At 45.6% G+C, this 19,577-nt stretch overlaps 1 protein-coding gene across 2 annotated transcripts; it reads left to right on the forward strand.

Moving 5' to 3' along the window:
• Positions 1-2,074: 2,074 nt before the first annotated feature.
• On the forward strand, positions 2,075-19,557 carry LOC114851147 (growth hormone receptor-like). Of its 2 annotated transcripts, XM_029142745.3 has the most exons (9): positions 2,075-2,536; positions 8,552-8,648; positions 13,680-13,812; positions 14,106-14,278; positions 14,998-15,176; positions 15,429-15,591; positions 15,805-15,889; positions 16,714-16,783; positions 17,256-19,557. In XM_029142745.3, exons 2-9 carry the CDS (start codon positions 8,570-8,572, stop codon positions 17,952-17,954), a joined length of 1,581 nt encoding a protein of 526 aa, XP_028998578.1. In that variant the 5' UTR covers positions 2,075-2,536; positions 8,552-8,569; the 3' UTR covers positions 17,955-19,557. The 2 variants fall into 2 exon arrangements, with proteins under 2 accessions (XP_028998578.1, XP_055362784.1); XM_055506809.1 differs by lacking the exon at positions 2,075-2,536 and having other exon boundaries at positions 8,455-8,648.
• The last annotated feature ends 20 nt before the right edge of the window (positions 19,558-19,577 follow it).

A 19,577-nucleotide genomic window follows, 5' to 3' on the forward strand; every position in this document is an offset into this window, starting at 1 on the left:
GTTCATTAGCACAAACATTTGACCTCTCCCATAACTCTGGTAGAAACCCTTGTAAATGCACAACTGTCTCCTTCATATCAACTCAGATTCGGCTGCAATGAATCATTGAGAGAACATGCACTGCAGTTGATTTGAGTCATGCTTCATGGCCCGAGGCACTGAGCAGTCATGCTGTTCTCATTGATTAAACAACAGCAATGGGACAGTAAACAAAACACACTTACAGATGCTCCAGGCCTCCAAGCAGCCGAGAAAGCTGCTCGTGGGGCAATCTCATTTATGTCTCTACAGTGAGGACTGAACTGAGCCACGGCTCCTTTACACAGTTACTGAAGGATCCAGAGTTTCCTAAAGGACATCACAACGACACAATACTTTTACTCCAGTTTCTTCTTTTTAGTTTATAAGATTAATAATATTATTCTAAAAGCACATTTTAGAAAATGTCAAAGTGTTCGTGACTCTGACCAAAAGACTAGTTCATTTTAATTGGGCAATATCAAAAATAACATCAACTATAATATCAACAGTAATATCAACAATAGCATCTTATGGTACCTAGGGTGAGCTGTATACAGAAAGCAAATTAATTCACAATAACAAGAATGTTGTTTCAGCGTGAGTTTGACAGACGGATCGGTGCAGCGGCTGCAGTAATGCGGTCGGTGTATCGGTCCGTCGTGGTGAAGAGGGAGCTGAGCCAAAAGGCAAAGCTCGCAATTTACCGGTCAATCTACGTTCCTACCCTCACCTATGGTCATGAGCTTTGGGTCATGACCGAAAGGGCAAGGTCACGGATACAAGCGGCTGAAATGAGCTTCCTCCGTAGGGTGGCTGGGCGCTCCCTTAGAGATAAGGTGAGGAGCTCTGTCACCCGGGAGGAGCTCGGAGTAGAGTCACTGCTCCTCCACATCGAGAGGAGCCAGCTGAGGTGGCTCGGGCATCTAGTTCGGATGCCTCCTGGACGCCTCCCTGGGGAGGTGTTCCGAGCATGTCCCACCGGTAGGAGGCCCCGAGGAAGACCCAGGACTTGCTGGAGAGACTACGTCTCTCGGCTGGCCTGGAAACGCCTTGGGGTCCGACCGGAAGAACTGGAGGAAGTGTCCGGGGAGAGGGAAGTCTGGAACTCTCTGCTTAGACTGCTGACCCCGCAACCCGGCCCCGGATAAGCGGATGAAAATGGATGGATGGATGGAAGAATGTTTTTTTTTTTAATTTAAACGCTAAACTTAATCATTTAATCAAAGTACACGTTTATTCACAATAATTTCTTTACTGGTCCTTTTAATCACACAAAAAGGTTAGTCATCATATGTGAATTGAATTTTAACGCTGCTGACAAACCTCATGTAACATGTCCAGTTGTTTGTGAGGATCCTGTGGCTGTAGACTTAGATTAATCCTGCTCTGTATAGATTTTTTTGTCACAGTTATGAAGTAAAGTCCAGTTTTGACAGAAAAATATTGTAGCTGATACACCAGACTATGCAGAAATGTATTGACGTCTCAATTCAATTACGTTATGTTTATTTTAGTGATTTCTTTAGATAAATAAATAAAAAATACAATTAATATATTATAAATATTTACAAACTTAAAATATTTTGCATTCACATTTTTTATTTTAAATCTTGTTGTTTTTGCAGTTACTAAACCTTTTTTTCAGTTTCTGACTTTTTACCCTGTTTTGGCATTTTTGTTGTGGAGGCAAAGTAACAACATAGAAACCTTTGTTTTACACATAGTTATACAATGTGGGTACTGGGGCAATTAGGATTCACAAATGTTGCGCAGCATGCATTTTTAAAAAATGTATGTATGTTATTCTTGCAAGCATGTTGGCCCAAATTTCTGCAAAAGCTGTTCACGATGTACATTCATAATACTGTCGACATTTACAGGTTGAAGGGATGATTTAACATCATGGACTATTGACTGAAGCTTCAGCCTCAAATGGGAGGAAGTGGTGATAAAGTCAGCGTCTCCTGAAGCTGTGACAGCACAGGATAGTTGTGTCCTACTGTACAGCGTGCAGCTGAAGGAGGGTTAGGGTTGATTGACACGTGTAGGGAGGCGTTTCTCACTTCGACCTATTTTCAGACTGCTTCTCACAAAACTGAGTGTCTGCCGGCAAAAGGACACGTGTCTGCATGTATATCTTACTCACACAGTGCTGATTTTGCATAGCATTGGCGATTTCAATTTCAGATGCGGTGTTTTCTTCGTTGATCTCATGTTTTGGCGCCGGTGAGCTTCCATACAGAGACGCGCTCTCCTCAGTGGAGGGAGGAGGACGCAGCCGGAGCTTCAGCTGGTGTTTGGCTGCTGACTTTGGATCAGGTGAAGGGAAATCTGCTGCCGGAGACCGAAGCATCGACACGTTCTGAGCCTGAAGGCGGCGAATACAAACGCACCGGCTCCTCCACAGCGACGGCATAGACCCGGACCCGGACCCGGACCCGGCTGGTCCAGGTCCCTGTTAGAAGCGGTGCTCCAGGACCAAGGTTCCAGCAGACCAGGGTTATTTACCTTGGAGGTAAGACGTGCTCTAATCCGAACAGCTAATTGACGTCGGTTGGTTTAACGTGAGATGAAAAATGATCAGTCCACCTGAAACTTCGGTTCGTTCTCAAAGTTTAAAACAAAGACATTTATTGAAAGGACGAGCTCGGTTCGTAGGTTTTAATTCCAACCACGTAAATCCAGAATGAGACCGCTTGTCCAGATTATCAGCATATTTATATATAAACCTCCGGAGGTCGATGTTATTGTAGACATTACGATAAAATAATAACTGAGTTATTATTCTTACAAATTATGAAGCACAGCTCTGCAGTTCAACAAAAAAACATTTAACATTTAAACATTTAAAGCACCTAATTAAGGTTATTTTAATTACTATTCATGACTGTTTTACCACTCTCTGTGTTTTATGTCCATTACATAAACTGTCTTTGGAGGCTGAACATAATAGAAACATTATTTTAAGACATGAATGGTTGCGGCTCCATAGTGCATACACATCCCATAATGCTTGAATCATCTGAACAATGGTGTTGAAGTAAAGTGACTTAAACTGGATCTTAAATCATACGCATTTATCTGTCAGGAAACGAGTTTCAGTATTAGGGATGTCACCTCATCAGGGAGAACTGGTCCAAAATCACAGGTTCCACCATTTAATCACTTTTGATGACAGATATAAAACAGTTATTCCGCATGTGCTGTAATCAGCTGCACACATCCGATCGGAGGGTTTCACGTTCTGTACAGGCCGCACTTCAACTGTGATCATTCAACGTGGATTCATGTTTGATAGGCTTCCATGGACCGGGTCCAAGTGTCACCGGCTGCTTATTAAATTTTACATGCGTGAAGCCCAGCGTACAGTAACCTGTTGCTGCTGCAGATTAAATGATGATTACACTGGGGTGCTACATATACAGCATCTCTAGAAGAGACGCGAGTTTTCCTGCATGCTGTGAATGATGGTAGGTTTTCTGTGAATGTGTCCAGTGGCCGTACTGTAAATGTTCAGCGTCGGAATGTGTGACCTCCTGTTAATTAGCTATAGCTCAGTGTGGACAGACAGTGTTGGGTAACGCTGCACACAAACCTCATCTGGCGCCAGTGATTAGCTTTGCACGCTTGTGACTCTCTCTGTCGCTTCCTATCTGGGTCTCTGAGTGTGTGCCGCCTGAGGGGCTGCATGGGCTGCGATGGCTGGATGCTCTGACCTCCACTGCAATGAGGCGACGGAGCAGCAGGCGTTCTTCGCATAAGACTTCTAGACCTGCAGACAGCTGAGTTGGATCCTGAATTGAGGCATTTTTTTCAGCTGGTTGGTATTTTTTTGTGGCTCAGCTCCATCCGTACCACAAGAAATAACCTCTCAAATATTGTACCATCTACTATAAATCCATTCCAGCAAATGCCAAAGTTTGAGCCAACAAACTGCATTATCTGCAAAAACAGAGACACTGATTGTGTTTCTTCTTCCACTGTGAAAGCGTGTGGTGGCCTCCATGGCTGATACCAGTCACTGGGCGTCTCATAGGAGGAAACACCCTAGTACCCTATGCTGCCGTGGCGTCTTCAGGACAGCGTGGCAGACTCATCCTGTACCAGCGTCCATAGAAAGATGCGTGCGTGTGGCTTTAAAACAAAGAACTCATTATGTGCCAATTCTCATCATACGTACTTCAGTATGTTCCATGAATTCATAACCTCTAAACTAAACAGAATCTGCATTTCTTTACTTCTTATAGGAATAAATGAGCCTGGTGAATAAATAAATATACAGACATATTTGACTGCGTGTTAGCTGTAAACCTGTGAACCCTGATGCCCAGAATATAGGACACACTTATATGACTTCTAATTGTACAAACATAGTGATGGAAGTGAGTTAGTGCTACTGCACACAGTGAAGACATGCTTTTATTGTGAAGGAAGCAGAAAATAACCAGTAACCACTGGTCAGGATTCACTGAGATTGTGAAGATAAAACAGTCGAGGCAGGCTTGGTCTGCTGTTAATGTTTTCCTGCCCAGCAGTGTTTTACACAGGCACAATCTGTGTGCAGGGCTAAATGGTTGCTCTGGTCCAGCGGCTGGAACAACATGGAACGTAGGATGGTATTTGACTGTCTGATTGACTCTGGGAGTCATGCAATGGTGGGCATGGGTCAAATGTAAATGTGTGATCAGTTAATTCTTGCTAATCAGAAAGGTTTTAAATATAACAAGGTGGCAAATAGTGTCAGTGATGAACACAATCATACATTGAGGTAATGTTATTGCGACCTCTGACCTTCTGAGGGAGGAGCAGTGGTCAGTGTGGATGAAGTGATGGAACAGATGCCTTCTGTTCTCATGACGCTTCACTTTACTTTGTTTCACTTTACTCTCCTCTGGGTTGTTTCCTGGAGTCTGCAGGTCCAGGTCTAGTGTTGTGTCCTGTTCAAGCGTCTTCAGATCATTTGGTCATTGTCTGACATGAAGGGCTTCCAGACTGATTGGTGAACAGGACCAATCACTTGAACAACGTGAAGGGCCATCGTTTGATTGTTTTTGTGCTATTGGTATTTAATGAGGAAAAGTAAAGTAAAAAGAAGTTGAAGTCCAGACAGATATCTGCCCGCCATTCATATATGATCCAACAATGACATAACCAGCACCACATAACCAGTTCTGGTTCAGGTTCAGCCCAGAGGGACCGGCTGCTTCCAGGGTTCATACTTACCACTCGATAGCTTTTAAGTGCAAACAAGTAAAACTACTTAAGTGGTCTGACTCACAGCTCCAATGAGATCCAATGTGTCTGCAAACACTCGATGCAGCAGTAGCTGGTGGTGTGACGTCGTCAGCCGTAGCTGTAAAGCCTTAAGATTCCAATGTTCCACAATATTGTGAAAAACAAAGATATAAGTAGCTTTAGTTCAGCCTGGCTTTATTTATACAGTACCTGTGTTTTAAGGCACATAACAGTGTAAGCTTTAGTAAGTAAACATATAGAGTGTGTGAGAGCTGCGTGCCCTGGTAGTTCAGAGGGTAGAGCCTTGGAAGTGTAGGGTCCCAGCTCGATCCCTGCCAGAAACCGTGGGGCTTTTAAAGGATGGAAGCACGGCTCATCATGATGAGCTGGATACAGCTTGGACCTCACAGTAGGAGTTTCTAGGTCAAGTCCACCTGCAGCGAGTGTGTGTGCATGAGTAATGGCCCATTTTGACCGGAGAACCCTGAAGGTGTTTTAATCCTGCCACAAAGTGAGATTATTCAGTGACAGGCCCTGGATGGTGATTAAAGTGAGACTGCATGTGTCAGCTCACACACTGCAGCTCTCTGAGGGAACCTGTTCTTCCTGCTCAGGTTGTTTGTCACTTCATTTGTTTGAATATGTTCTATCTACAACACATAATTATGGTCTCGTGATATCAAGGTGTAAATCTACCAACACTTGAGCTTTTATCTTTGAAACCTTAGGATGTTGAAGCACGTTGGTTTTATGTGTTGGTGATTCGAGGAAACTTCATTACACATATGACATTTGTGAACTGTTCGAACTGGTTTATAGGCTGCAGTTTTGTGTCTGTGTTTGTTGTGAAGACTGCTCACAGTTCTGATGTGTTTGTGTTTTTTACACACAAACTACAACATGATATAATACATGACCATATAATAATCAGCGTGCAGAGGACTAAACGTCTGTGAACTGTTTTCTCGGCTTCCATCTTGTGTGTTGAAACCCATCAGGAGCCAGGGTTAATCCTCTTCTCTGCTGTAAGATCAAGCCTGGGATTATACATTTTGATTGTTGTCTTAGTGCTCAACAGTGTGGCTGCTGTTTGCACGTCACTTCTGTCATCCAGCCCTAACAAGAGCAGACTTTAAAACCTCTAAGCTCCCATGTGACTTTATTATGGATGTTCTGCAGCTTCACACATGACTTTTATTGTTTTTTCATGTTTTGTGCCTGCTGCTGTTGTCCTGGGTTGACACTCACACAGCCGCTGTACAGTATGAGACCAACCCAAAAGCACAGCGGACAAAAGCTGGGTCACAGACCAGACTGAGCTCAGACGCAATAATACGCATGAAGGCGAAGGTTTATGTAAAGACACACATGAAAGTAGCTAATCCGGTCTTTAGGTTGTCATCTTGTTAAAGTCTAACAGAGGATGACGTGATGCAAAGGTGATATAAGTATCTGACCTTAACGCCTGATTCAGATGTAATTCACACGATGGATCCACTAAATGAAAAAGAACAGAACAAAAAGATGGTTCATTCGAGGACACGAAGTAAATGCAGGTTACACCCAGGTCTACACGTCTTAAACATGCTGGACGTTTGTTTGCTATATAGATAGCAATAAAATGTACAGAGTATGTGTTTTAAAAATGACAGAAAAGACATGAATAAAGTGAAAAGTACTGGGCCAAGCCAGCATGTGGCAGAGCAGTTTACTGGAATAAGCTGATTAGAGTAATGAGCTTTCAATAGACCCTAAAAGCTCAAAGATCTCTGGCTCTGACAAGCAGGTGGCTAATTAATATTGAAGGATGTCGGACACACAACAACCCACCTCACCCTCCAGAATGTAGTTCATTAGATTCTTGACATACTAATAGCTAATAGCCATTATACTATACCACAGGTCTGAGCAGAAAGCCTGGAGTAGGACTTAAATGCTTAACTGATGTTATAGTTATACTATATGATTATATTAATTATAATATAATAATAACTAGGTGGTAAAATGTCATCACAATTGATCACAATTACTTTTAAGGTCATTTGGCATTGTTGCTAAATTTGGATCTATTTCCTGAATCTTAGAAGGTGATTTCTATTTTAGACCCAATTACAGTACCGATCTGATCCTAGGTCTGGTCTAGTCAGTCGATTCTAGGAAAGGAGTGGAGACGAATAATCCTCGTCAGCTGTGGAAACGCTGGAGGAGGCCGCAGAAATTTGAAGGTGTTTGAAGGTTGTGAACAGATGCTGACTGAGGACGTGGTTGAGGTTCTAGCTGCCACAAGGAGCAGGAACAGGTGAAGAATCTGTGATGGAGACAAGGCAACTGGAACTGAAATAAGGCACTGGAGGGGGGAAAGATGATCCAAGATGGCTGCTGCTAGCTAAGCATTCTGGGAAATAAGATTCGCCATCAAAGAACCCAAGTAGTCCAGTATTAAGTGAATAGTCAGTAGTCATTAGTAGTAGAGTAAGTAACTACCACTACTTCAATAAACCTAAAACGCTCCGTAACACTACGGGCAAAATCCTAAACATGAAACACAGAACAATCACTGGAGACAACTAGGAACTAAGCTACAGCACTGTAGAACACAGGCTAACTAAATACACTCCATTACAACAGGCAAAACCAACCTAAACATGGAACACAAAAACACAAGACACTCACAAACCTTCACAGGGAACAAGACATCAACGGAAAAAAACAAAAAACTCCACTTCATCAAAAACTCCTCTCTTTAGCTTAAGTAACTTGGCGTAGCTTCCAAGCTACTACCATGTACACACCAACAACGGGTGAACAAAAAGGCACAACTTAAATACAACCAGGTGAGTAAACTAATTACAGACAGGAAAACTAACTCCGGTGAAGACCCACACAAAAACACAGGAGCTCCCCTAGCGGCGCGAAGGCAGAATGCCACAACAACAGAACATGAACCTCCCAAGGATGAAAGTGATCCAATCATGGAGGCTTGTGTTCCAGAGCCAGATGTACAGTATCAGAAGCAGGAGTCACTGAGGTGGTCGAGACATGCAGCCTGCATCTGTATCCAAACAACACAACAGACGGTTTTATTAATCTTGGCCTCCATCAGGGTTTGTTAGATCAGGAATGTCATGACGACTGGTTTGAGGAGCTCGAACCCTTGTGATGTGTCTCATGATGCTGCTGCAGGCGGATCACACTGCTAGCCTTTGAAAAGGAAACATTTGTCTGTCGGTCACATGAAAGTTAGACTCACAGGACGGGAATGTGGAGGCTGATGCCTGGTTGTTTGTGTTGACAGATCCCAGGAGGCAGCAGGATGCTGTGGCTGCTGCTCGCGCTTCTGCCGGTGGTGGTCATCACACAGGACGCCTCGGATGAAGACAAACACAACCGCAGTGAGTCTTTGCAGCCGTGTTGTGTCCTTTTAGACAAACCGGAGAAATGTTGTGTGGTTGTCTTATGTTATATACAGACAGATTAGTGCCGGGAGCTACCAGTAATAACCACAAGCTGATGTGATGTTCCAAAGGAGACTAGAAGTCGTTGCAGACGGCCTCTGAGGACCAGAGCACACAGCTCCATGTTGGCTGCTGTTACAGGTCTTCAGTTCCCTCTGGCTTCAGTTTAGCCCACGACCGTCGAGCGTCTAGGAAACGAGAACGTCCCGTGTTCACTTGGTGTGATAGAAAATGAGAAACTAAACTCTAACAGCAAGGCTCAGACAGCTGATGACATGAATACGCACCGGGCCGAGGGACTGCAGCTGCCTCCTGCAGCATGTTGTCTTCCTTCGTCAGCATCTCGGAACGACTTGCAGTGGCTTCAAACATGGAACGTGCATTAAATCATCACCTGTGATCAGCGTCCATGTGCTTCTGGACTCTGCACCTGCTGCAAGAAATATTTATTATTCATCATTTTGGATGATTCCAGTTCACCTCACCTAAGCCCTTTGTAATGTAGGACTAGATCAGGATTACATTTTCTTATTGTACCTGAGTTATTGGAGGCAGTGGCACTTAGGAAGTGTGTAAGTGAATCATTGAATCATTTAATTTCTTAGAAGTGCAGAAATAGTGAACTTAAACATCAAACAATCATGAGCTACGCAGCAGCTGGACAGCACACATTGAAAACTTTCATGAAAGCTTTTATTGTTACAGCACCTTTTGTTGCTTTCACCTGAAACTAGATTATTTGTGACAGTTACATGAAAATGTCACAATGAGAACCGGCCTGCACCCTGTTTAGTCAGTGACTGGACCACATTTACTGCATCTGACACTTTATGATTATGTGATAGAAAACTAAAACATGTCAAATCCACAGCAGCTGTTTATTCAAATCATTGTGAAAAGAACCTCTAACCACAGATGAAACCACAGTGACACACAAAATGCTTAGTATCAGTCTAAATGACCATGAGCTGGTGGTTTTGTCTGAACCACAAGCTGGTTTTAAGAAAAAAGCTGCTCCTGTTTCTTAGATGGTTTTGACAATTGATTCATGTCAACTGGACGTCTGCTTGGCCCATAAACCAAGACATAAACAGCTGCACAGCTGCTGCTGTCATGCTGATCTGAGAAAGGAACTCAACCACTGCATTAGAGAAAACGTCATCTCCTGAAAAAAAGAATTAAAACTATTCCAAAGTCCAGTTCAGCAGCTCTGCAGATTCACATGCATCAGAACTCGACAGCTTGGAAGGAAGAAAGATGTCAAGGGGATTCATCAGAAGAAAATTGAGTGAATGGAGGTGAGCATAGGGCAGAACCTAGAGGCAGCAGGTGGACAGTGGAGGTTTGAGTGTTGGAGAAGAAGCACAAAGTAAAGCTGGCATCAGACCAGCGCGTGTCCTGCCCTCAAACACTACAGCACATGGTTGTTACAAACTGCTGGTACTGTAGATAGACACAGAATGGTGTTGGCCACCAGAGGTGACAGACAAACTCAAGTTGGAGATGGGCCAGACAGAACTGGATCCCACTCTGGGAAATCTGAAGCCCACCCAGAGCCAATGGTCAGACTAGACAGAACCACTGCATCACTGGGCATGTCCTAAACACACAAGACCTCTCAAACATGCAGCACGAACAAACTGGACCCACAGAACAAACCAACAAAATAATAAATAACTAAGAAGATGATGAATCCAAACAAAACTTCAAATCACTGCCCGGCAGGACAAAGGACTGAAGGTCTGGAGATGACAGACTGTTTGGCAGACAATGAGGTAACTTGTCTTATATTTATACTGAGGGAGGTGAATTCAATTATGACACTGCTGGAACCAGGACCTGGACCTGTAGTGGAAGCGTGAAGGTGACTCTCTGAACCTGTACAGGTGCTGATGGTTGTTGCAGGAGAACTTTGATGAACTGAACCCAGCTGTAACTGTTCTCCTTGTTCATTACAGGAAAGCGTTGCTACGGACAGGATCTGTCCTCATCGAACCCTTTACACAAACAAGGACACGTGTTCACGTCAGATTATCTAAAGCCAGTTTCTGGCTTGTGAGGCTTGACGAGAGTAAATTAGTGTCACAGTGGAAATAACACAACAATTGTACTACACCACAACTATAATAGAACACAAATGTTCTATTTAAAAGCAGCAGCTGGTTGTTATGTAATGAATCTGTCTCTTCCCTGGTCCTTCACATCCAACCACTGACACACACCACCACCTGCAGCTAGTGTGGGCCATGGGAGCTGCTGTGGGCATGACCTGGCTCCCAGCATGTGGGCTTTGTTGTTCTACTTCTGGGAAGTGGTGCTTGATTAGAAGGTCCCTGCGGCGTGGCGGCCTGAGCTTCTTACTCCACACAGAACGGCCCTTTGTTTGCCCTCTGTGCATTCTCCGATGGATTAGCGGCCGCCTGCTGCCTGTGTGATCTGTGAGGGAGACGCGATGCCTTGCTGCTGCTTTGTTCTGTAGCGTGGTCACCAAGTCGCTCCTCACGTCCCTGCTGACTTTCCACCTGTTTCATGCTGGGCCCCTAAATATTGTACAGACGTCAGAGGCAATGACGGAGTCAGCAAGACTCATGCAAAGACGAAAGACACACTCTGAGCGCGTTCGTGTGATATGACTGAATGCATCCTTCTGCTAAATAGCCGCTGTATTCTCCACCATCCCCCAGTAATAACCTTCACGCATCGGTACAGCGTTGCAGAGTCCCCTCGTGCTTACGCAGGCCTCTTACTGAGCTGATCTGCTATACATAGGTTGGCTCTAGGTGCAAACACCTGCTGCTTGGGTTCAGGCCATGAATAAAGTGACTTCTTCGACCGCCGACCATGTTTGTCACGTGATAAATGGGATGTTAGTGGGGCAACACACAATCAATAGGGGTTGTTGTGTTGCCCTCTGCCATATGTGCCTCCTGACAAGAAACCATCGAAGGCTGGTTTATTTCTGGTTGTAGTCCATCATTGGCCAACAACTGTAACACGTACCAAAATTGTGTGTGTGTGTGTGTGTGTGTGTGTGTGTGTGTGTGTGTGTGTGTGTGTGTGTGTGTGTGTGTGTGTGTGTGTGTGTGTGTGTGTGTGTGTGACTGACTTCCTGTTGCTCATGGACATTGATTGGTTTTAAATCACACACAGCCATGGAGTCATGGGACCCACAGAGATGGATTAGATTAGTGTGCGTGTGTGTGTGTGTGTGTGTGTGTGTGTGTGTGTGTGTGTGTGTGTGTGTGTGTGTGTGTGTGCGTGCGTGCGTGCGTGCGTGCGTGTTTGTGTTTGTGCGTGCGCGTGTGTGTGTGTGTGTTTGAGTTAGAAACACATGAAATTAGTAATTAATTGATTGCTCTGTTTCCTGGAGTTCCCCTCAGTGTGCGTCTCTGGGTCTTTGGACCGAATGCTCATTTGATTATGGGTCAGTTCAAGATTCCTGAACTCTAATGTCAAATACACAGCAGCATATTCTGAGTTATGAAATTCTTCCTCTGCAGGATCCCATGTATTATGTTTTACTCCTATCTAGCCACAGGGTTTGCAAGCCAGTGATTTCTGTGCATGTGGGAGGAGTATGACGGCGGTGAGATGTGCTGTAGGTCAGACAGAGGTTAGAGACGGTAGCAGTGAGAAAGAGACAAGAGGCTGAAATGGAGGCAGCAGAGATGAAGATGCTGAGGTTCTTCTTAGTGGTGACGAGGTTGGACTCATCAGAGGGAGCCTCACCACCTGTGTTAGCAACAAAGTCAGAGAGGCCAGAAGCAGAAAGAGAAAAGAAGAGTATGTACACTAGTCCATACAGGCTAACATTATGTTGGCATCATAAAGAGCAAACATAAGTTTGCCACAGAGGAACAGCAGGAATATACCGGGCTGGATGATCAGAAACTCACTAGAACTGAGCTGGGACCGGAGTGCAGGACGACCAGTCACAATCGTCATGTTGGTTATTAATATTAAAAGAAAAATCACAGCAATGCTGGAAGCACATCAAAACCAAGAAGCACTGAAAGAAACTCACCAGGAACTAACAATTTGAATATAACCAGTGACAAAATCAAAATCAGTGCACGACAAAAAGAGTCCAGTCTGCAGGGCAGGAATGAAGCAAAGTGGACCTCACAGACTTCCTGAACAACGGTTTTGACTGAGGATGAGGCAGTAGCAGGACACCAGGGTCGGTACATGGACGCCTGACGAACACGGGAAACCGAAGCCCACTCTCACCACCTGGTGGCAGAAGGAGCAAAGCCTCTCCGGTGGGGCCTTGTCATTCCCTAGTCATGTTTGACCGTGGCGTAAACGATTAGTGTTTGTGGAGGAGCTGCTCCACGAATGAATTGTATTGAGTCTGTTATTTGCTTCGTGGCAGTGGCACAGTGGCAACGGCACACTGTTGCCTCACAGCGGACCTTTCTGTGTGGAGTTTGCATGTTCTACCTGTGTTCGCGTGGGTTCTCGTGTGTGTGTGTGTGTGTGTGTGTGTGTGTGTGTGTGTGTGTGTGTGTGTGTGTGTGTGTGTGTGTGTGTGTGTGTGTGTGTGTGTGTGTGTGTGTGTGTGTGTGTGTGTGTGTGTGTGTGTGTGTGTGTGTGTGTGTGTGTGTGGTGGACTGGCGACCTGTCCAGGAGGACCCTGCCTCTCGCCCATAGCTGGGACAGGCTCCAGTCCCCCTGCGACCCTGCTTGGGACTAAGTGGTAGTAAAAGAATGGATGGTTTTGCCTTGCGTTAAAATGATGCTTTAATTTAGCTGAATGCTTCCTTATTTGTACATCAGCATGAGGAACAACCAAACCAAGAGCTTGCTATAATTATTAATTTTCTTCTGCATTATTACTGGAAGCATTCTCGGGACAACCCCTGTTCCATTCGCGGATGCTGTTGCCATGGCACCTGCTGGTACAGCTGTCGTGGTGGTGATGGCAAAACCCACACACACCAACTGAATCTGATGTTTTCTTCACAGAGGATGTCGCAATGCTTCCCCACATCTACTACTGCCGTTCTCCAAACATGGAGGACTTCACCTGCTGGTGGCACCCACTTAACAACCTGACAGATGGAGAGGAGGTCACCCACGTCCTGACCTACTCCAAAGAGTACGTAGAACACACGCTACTGCCTTATTGAGCTGGAAACACTCCTCATCTTAGAAGTACGAAGGAATTATGGCCCGTTCATCTGCAGCTACAGACCTGCTGATCCTGGATGCACCACACATCCACTGATGAGTGTGTGACATGACTGACCGCTGGCATGCCGGTGCAGTGACAGTCCTTCCACACTGATGCTGGTCCTGCGGGGGTGCCGCCTCCTTTAGGTTCCACAGCTGGAGGCTGCGTAGAACCTGTTGGCTGAAGGTGGTGACGTTACCCACGTTCTATGTTTGCAGGAGCACCCACAGCATACGTGAGTGTCCAGACTACACCACTGGGGGCCCCAACAGCTGCCATTTTGACAGCAGCCACACAGCTATATGGACCGTGTACTGCATGAACGTGACCGCCGTCACCGTGCGCAGGAACTACACCTCCCAGGAGCACTGCCTGGACGTGGCAGACATAGGTGAGGAGCCACACTGCTGAGCATGATGTGGAGCCGCTGTCCCAATAATTCTAGAGCCACCACTGGCTGCAGTTAAAGGTCGTATCACTTCACTGTAAGTCAGAAAACACCCAGAACTTAACTGGGAACTGGGAAGAGGAATCCGCACTTTGCACTGTTGCTGTGATTCAATTCTACACTTTTAACTGTTGGTTTAGAGCTTTAGCTCTGATTCGACTCGACTAATACCTCTGAACCTCCATGAGGCAACAAATCACAAATACCAGGTGCAGGTGAGCTATAATAAGCTGAGCTGAGCCCAGGTGTCTGGGGTGGAGGGGAACCAATTCATTCAGGACACACCTGGTGACTTCCTGTAGCTACTATAGGAACGCTCAGGTGGACCTATCCCACACAAACCAGACTGTAACAAGAGGCAGCACACAGTTCATACTGCCAACATGAGGCACTGAACAACATAGAGATATTAAAATTGGACAGACATAACAGAGAATCTTTTTCATTAATTAATTTAGCATTAATTTAGAGATTATTGAAGGAGCATCACTCCATCTTGGCCTGAAGTACTCTGTGATAACAGTGATGTCTGTTTGGCTTTATAAGGGCATGACTTGGGAGGCACAGCCCCGTGTGGTCAGGAAACAAAGACGCGTCTGTTGCAGGTTGAGCCACAGAGACATGAACCAGCCCTCAGCGCTATTACTCATGTCTGTGCCCAGTTCAGACCGAAGCTCCCGTCTATGTGACCTACACGCTGACGGAGGCTGGCGGCGATGAAATGGGCCACAACGTGCTGCTGTCCTGGACGTACCCGGTGCCTTCACACCTGCAGTACGGCTGGATCACACTGGTGTACGAGCTGCAGTACCGACGCGTGACGGAGCCGGGCAACTGGAAGGTGTGTATACAACCATATACAGCATGACGATGACCAGAGCACAGGGACGCAGGACACGCTAATGAAGCTGCTGCTGCTGGTGGTTTGACAATTCTTACATATCAATAGAAAACATCACCGACGTGATTCTCATGTGTTGACTTTGTGACAGAGGCTAGAACACTTCAGCCAATTTATCAGAGAAGCTCTGATGTCTGGGGCGTGAGCCCATACAGTATATACAGGTCCCCTGATGTGTTGGCACGTGTTCAGGTGAAGCACCCCATTCGGGAGCCGTCGGTGGAGCTGCTGGGCCTTCCTGCCGGAGACTACGTGGTCCGGGTTCGCTGCCGCTCTCACAACTATGGCCTGTGGAGCAACTGGAGCTCCACACTGCTGATGAGCGTCCCTGCCAGAGCTGCCAGACCCCCTGCAGGTACGCAGCCCGAGGTGCATTCACAGCATGGAAGCGATCTGTGTCGTCAGTGTTTCATTCATTACAACATATTTAGCTTTGTTATGAATTTAACCGCTACCATATGACACATGTGTGTTGCAGACATGTATTTAGTACTTTTATTCCAGGTAAACCTGAAGGTTTAGAGCTGCACAAGGAGGGAACATTACCCTAATGAATGCATCTGTGCAGGAAAACTGCTGCTGATCATGGTGACAGGTGTGGGCGTGGTGGCTCTACTGGGAATCCTCTTTGGTCTCATTCCACATTACAAAAGGTGAGAAAGCACAACGTTATGGTACAACATTGCACTATATTTTAAATGCTTTTAATTGTAATCTCAATATAGGATGGAACATATGAATATATAAGGTGCTTTTATTATGAAAGGTCATGCCCATGATCCTGTGAAGGTGTCGTAGTGGTAGCACAAAGGTCCTGGGTCCTGGGACTTTGATCTCCAGTGAACTAGGTCACTTAGGGCGGCAGGTGTGAGAGGTCTGTACGTGTGGCCCTGTGGCAGCTGGTGAGCTCATCTTGACTAACATCTGGTCTGATAAATGTGGTAGAATGGGACACCACTGTATGTAGGAGCCTGAGGACTGTGCTCAGACATGCACCCAGTTACATCTATTGCCAGTCCTGTGCATGTGTTGGGCAGATCTGTCTGTGGATTTTCCCTACAGGATTTTTGCCTACATTCTGAGGAAACTGGCATTATTATTCATTCAATAGCTTCTCCTCTGGTCTTCACAGCTGGAGACAGCTCTCATGTTCTGTGGTTTGACATTCTAATGAATGGAGCACCTTGCCCACCAGAGGTGTCTTACATCGTTCCAAGTAGTTCATGGCTGGTGTGATTTATGTATTCCAAGGAGTCAGAGGCCATGACTCCATCTGCTGGTGTTGAGGCTTCAGGTGGACCGTCGCAGACCCCAGCAGGAGCCATTAAACTTCATTTGCAATCATTGGGTGTTTACCGATGGCTAGGCTGATTGACCCTGCAGCTGAATATTTAAACTGGGCCCCTGTGTCTGACAGGTGGGTAAATAGGTCCTGTTCTTCCCTTTAAAACTTGAACTCCTTTTGTTTCCCCTTCAGGTTAAAACAGTACTGCCTACCGCCCATTCCCAAGCCACGGATTGTTGGCATCGACCCGCTGCTCCTGAAGGTAACACAGCAGCACCCGAGGGCTGAGACACTCACTCCTCGTCCCTCCGTCCCGTTTCTGCAGCTGTGTCATTCATGTCCTTAATGTGTCTTTGCGACAGTTGGTTCACAGCTGCAGACAACTCTTCTGTTCAGAAGCAGAGGAGCTGGTGACAATAGCAGCAGTGCTAATTCTCTGTAGCTGAGCTTAGCATTGAAGTCACTCTAGACCCAGGGTTTACATAGTGTCCTCTAGCTCCTATCATTTCTTTATTAAATATTCCAGTTTTGAAAGAGTAACACACACAGAAATAGAAACAGTGACGGATGATGTATAGTCCATCCTTCACTTAATTTCTTACAAAAGGTGCTAAATATTAGTTATTGGAGCTTTAATTAATTCATCTGACTCTTTGACAGAGGCTAGAACACTCATGCTCACGCTCATGTTCTACTGTCCATTGATTTATCTTTACCACTTCTTCCATCCTTAGATGGGAAAGTTGGATGAAATCAACCGTCACTTCAGTAACTTCCACAGCTACAGACCTCCCAGCTACACGGAGGAGGTGTGGGACAGCGTCAGCACAGACGACTGTGCCACCTCACCCACGCCCTCCAGCCTCCTGGCTGATGCCTCCGACAGAGGGAAGGATGTCCCCATGGGTCCACGCGAGCTTCATCACCAGGTCACAGCCACAAACCCGGCGCTGTGCGTGCAGAGTCTACCTAACTACTGCTCACTGCCTCCTGAAGCTTTTGGCCGCTCACCCGAAGGGCCTGCCCTGTGGCCGAGGCCGGAGATGATGTCATCAGACTACAGTGTGATGGAAAAGGACAGCGTTCCCAACCCTTCCTCTTCTCCCGAAGCCACCGGCCTCACCATCAAGTGTTCTCCTCAGGACTTCTACACCTGCGTTCAGCTGATGAACGAATCAGGTGAGGTGCATCTGGTGCCATGCCTGCCTCCAGCCTACTGCACTGAGTTCCCAGCTTCTCCCAGTGCTGTTTTGGACTCCAAGCAGCGTGTGAAGGAAAAAAAGCAGCAGCTTGCAGAACACCAAGCATCAACAAAGCGGATCAGCGGAGCAATGGATGACAGGACCACAGAACGGAGAGAAGCAGCAGCGCCTCTGCTGCCCGCGATGGGTGACAATCAGGTAGCACACCCACAAAACACTGAGAGACCGTGAACGTGCTGGAACCTGGAGACTGGACACCAGGAAACACTGCAGCATCATCAGGATCCTTGGTGGCTGTGTGACAGCCTACAGGAGCCTGGAAAGAAGCCCGAGGCACCTTCAGGTCAAAGGAGCCTGTAGAGTAAAACCAGAAGCTGTGGTTTTCCCCAACGCTTCAGCTTCAAGCTTGTATGTCTTTCTCAGGAACAAAGAAGTTTGTTATCAAAACTCACTTCTGAACTTCATTCAGGTCCAGAAGAGGTACCTGTGGTTTAGCGACTTCATTGCACTGCACAGACTTCTTGTTTTATTCGGGCTATCAGAATGAAACTCTAGAAACCTCAGGTTAAATACTGCTGCTTCAGTCTCTAACATCATCCTTCAGAATGTGTTGAGGAGGCTGAAGGCAGTAACCCGTGGTCTATAGTCTGATCATACAAGCCTTCAGCGGGTGTTGTCCTAGACGTATTGGCTCCACTCCCTCAGGAAGCTGGAACTATTAAACAGTCAATCGCTTAGTTGTTCTCTGAATGTGGAACAAACACATTTTATGCACTTTTTACTCAAAGTTCATGATGATGGACAAAAATAAACTAAATAAAAAGAAATACCACCATCAGGCTCATATACACTAACTCGTTCCAGACAGAAAACAGCAAAGAGTGTTTGAATTTAATGACACAAGTTTTTAAGCTGAATGTTCAGTATCATGCAGCACCAGCACTGGTGGATCCTCACACAGACACAGGACTCACATTTAAACCTTTTAAGTCTTTTACCTCACATCACATCACACCTGACATCAGGTTATCATAAATATCTTCTAGGTTCACATGTTGGCCAAACACCACACCAGTAAAAACATTGAAAGAGACTCTGGCAGTTGATGGATGCTGTAAGCATAGTTCTGAGGATCTGCATGGTAGTTATAAGGATTAACTTCAATGTGTGTACCGATCAGCCAAGGTGGGACAGCTTTGTCAGATATGCTGAGATACAGAGTCCTCAGCTCAGCCACAGAACCTTCACCATCATCACTGATGTTCATTCAGTTGTCGTTGTATCTTTTTGTGCCTTTTCAGGTTTTAAATTCAAAGCAACAATTAGTGCCAACGTAGAACGTAGTGACTTTTATTTTGAAGCAGAGAAAAGCTTGGGTGTGATGTTTAGGCCACAGGTCAGGTGGTGGTGACTTTAGCTTCAGGTATTTCTGTTGTTGTGATGTTGCACGCGTTGCGGTTGAATGAAACCAGTGTCTGTGTTTTGTACAAAGATGAACCCACATACTGTCACACTTGTTTTCACTGCATTTTGATTTTGATTTTTTTGATCGTCTGCTTGTTTCATGTCCACAGTAGAAATATTCATACCATTTTAGATATAGTTCATCGAGCCATTATTTAAAATGGCTCATTTCCAATATTAGCTTTTGAATGTTCTTGGCTCTGAACTGAAAATCTGCAGCGCTTGATCATATTGTTGTTGTTTGTGCTGTGGACTGCAGCGGGTGAAGCCATATGTTAATGAGCCATGTTATCGTCCTTTGGTATATAAACACTGTACAGACTTTTTGTTTTTGTCTCAGTGAAGGAGAATTAATAAAATGAAGGCTGGGCACGGTTCAAACCTGTGGCT

This window comes from Betta splendens, chromosome 2 (genome assembly GCF_900634795.4).
Source record: "Betta splendens chromosome 2, fBetSpl5.4, whole genome shotgun sequence".
Taxonomy (NCBI): domain Eukaryota; kingdom Metazoa; phylum Chordata; class Actinopteri; order Anabantiformes; family Osphronemidae; genus Betta; species Betta splendens.

What these genes read in the sequence shown, in the direction of transcription:
- LOC114851147 (XM_029142745.3), top strand. Translation starts at nt 8,570, where the DNA reads ATGCTGTGGCTGCTGCTCGCGCTTCTGCCGGTGGTGGTCATCACACAG. An exon ending in TGAAGACAAACACAACCGCA is followed by an intron (nt 8,649 to 13,679) that starts GTGAGTCTTTGC and finishes TTTTCTTCACAG; the next exon opens with AGGATGTCGCAATGCTTCCC. An exon ending in CGGAGCCGGGCAACTGGAAG is followed by an intron (nt 15,177 to 15,428) that starts GTGTGTATACAA and finishes GCACGTGTTCAG; the next exon opens with GTGAAGCACCCCATTCGGGA.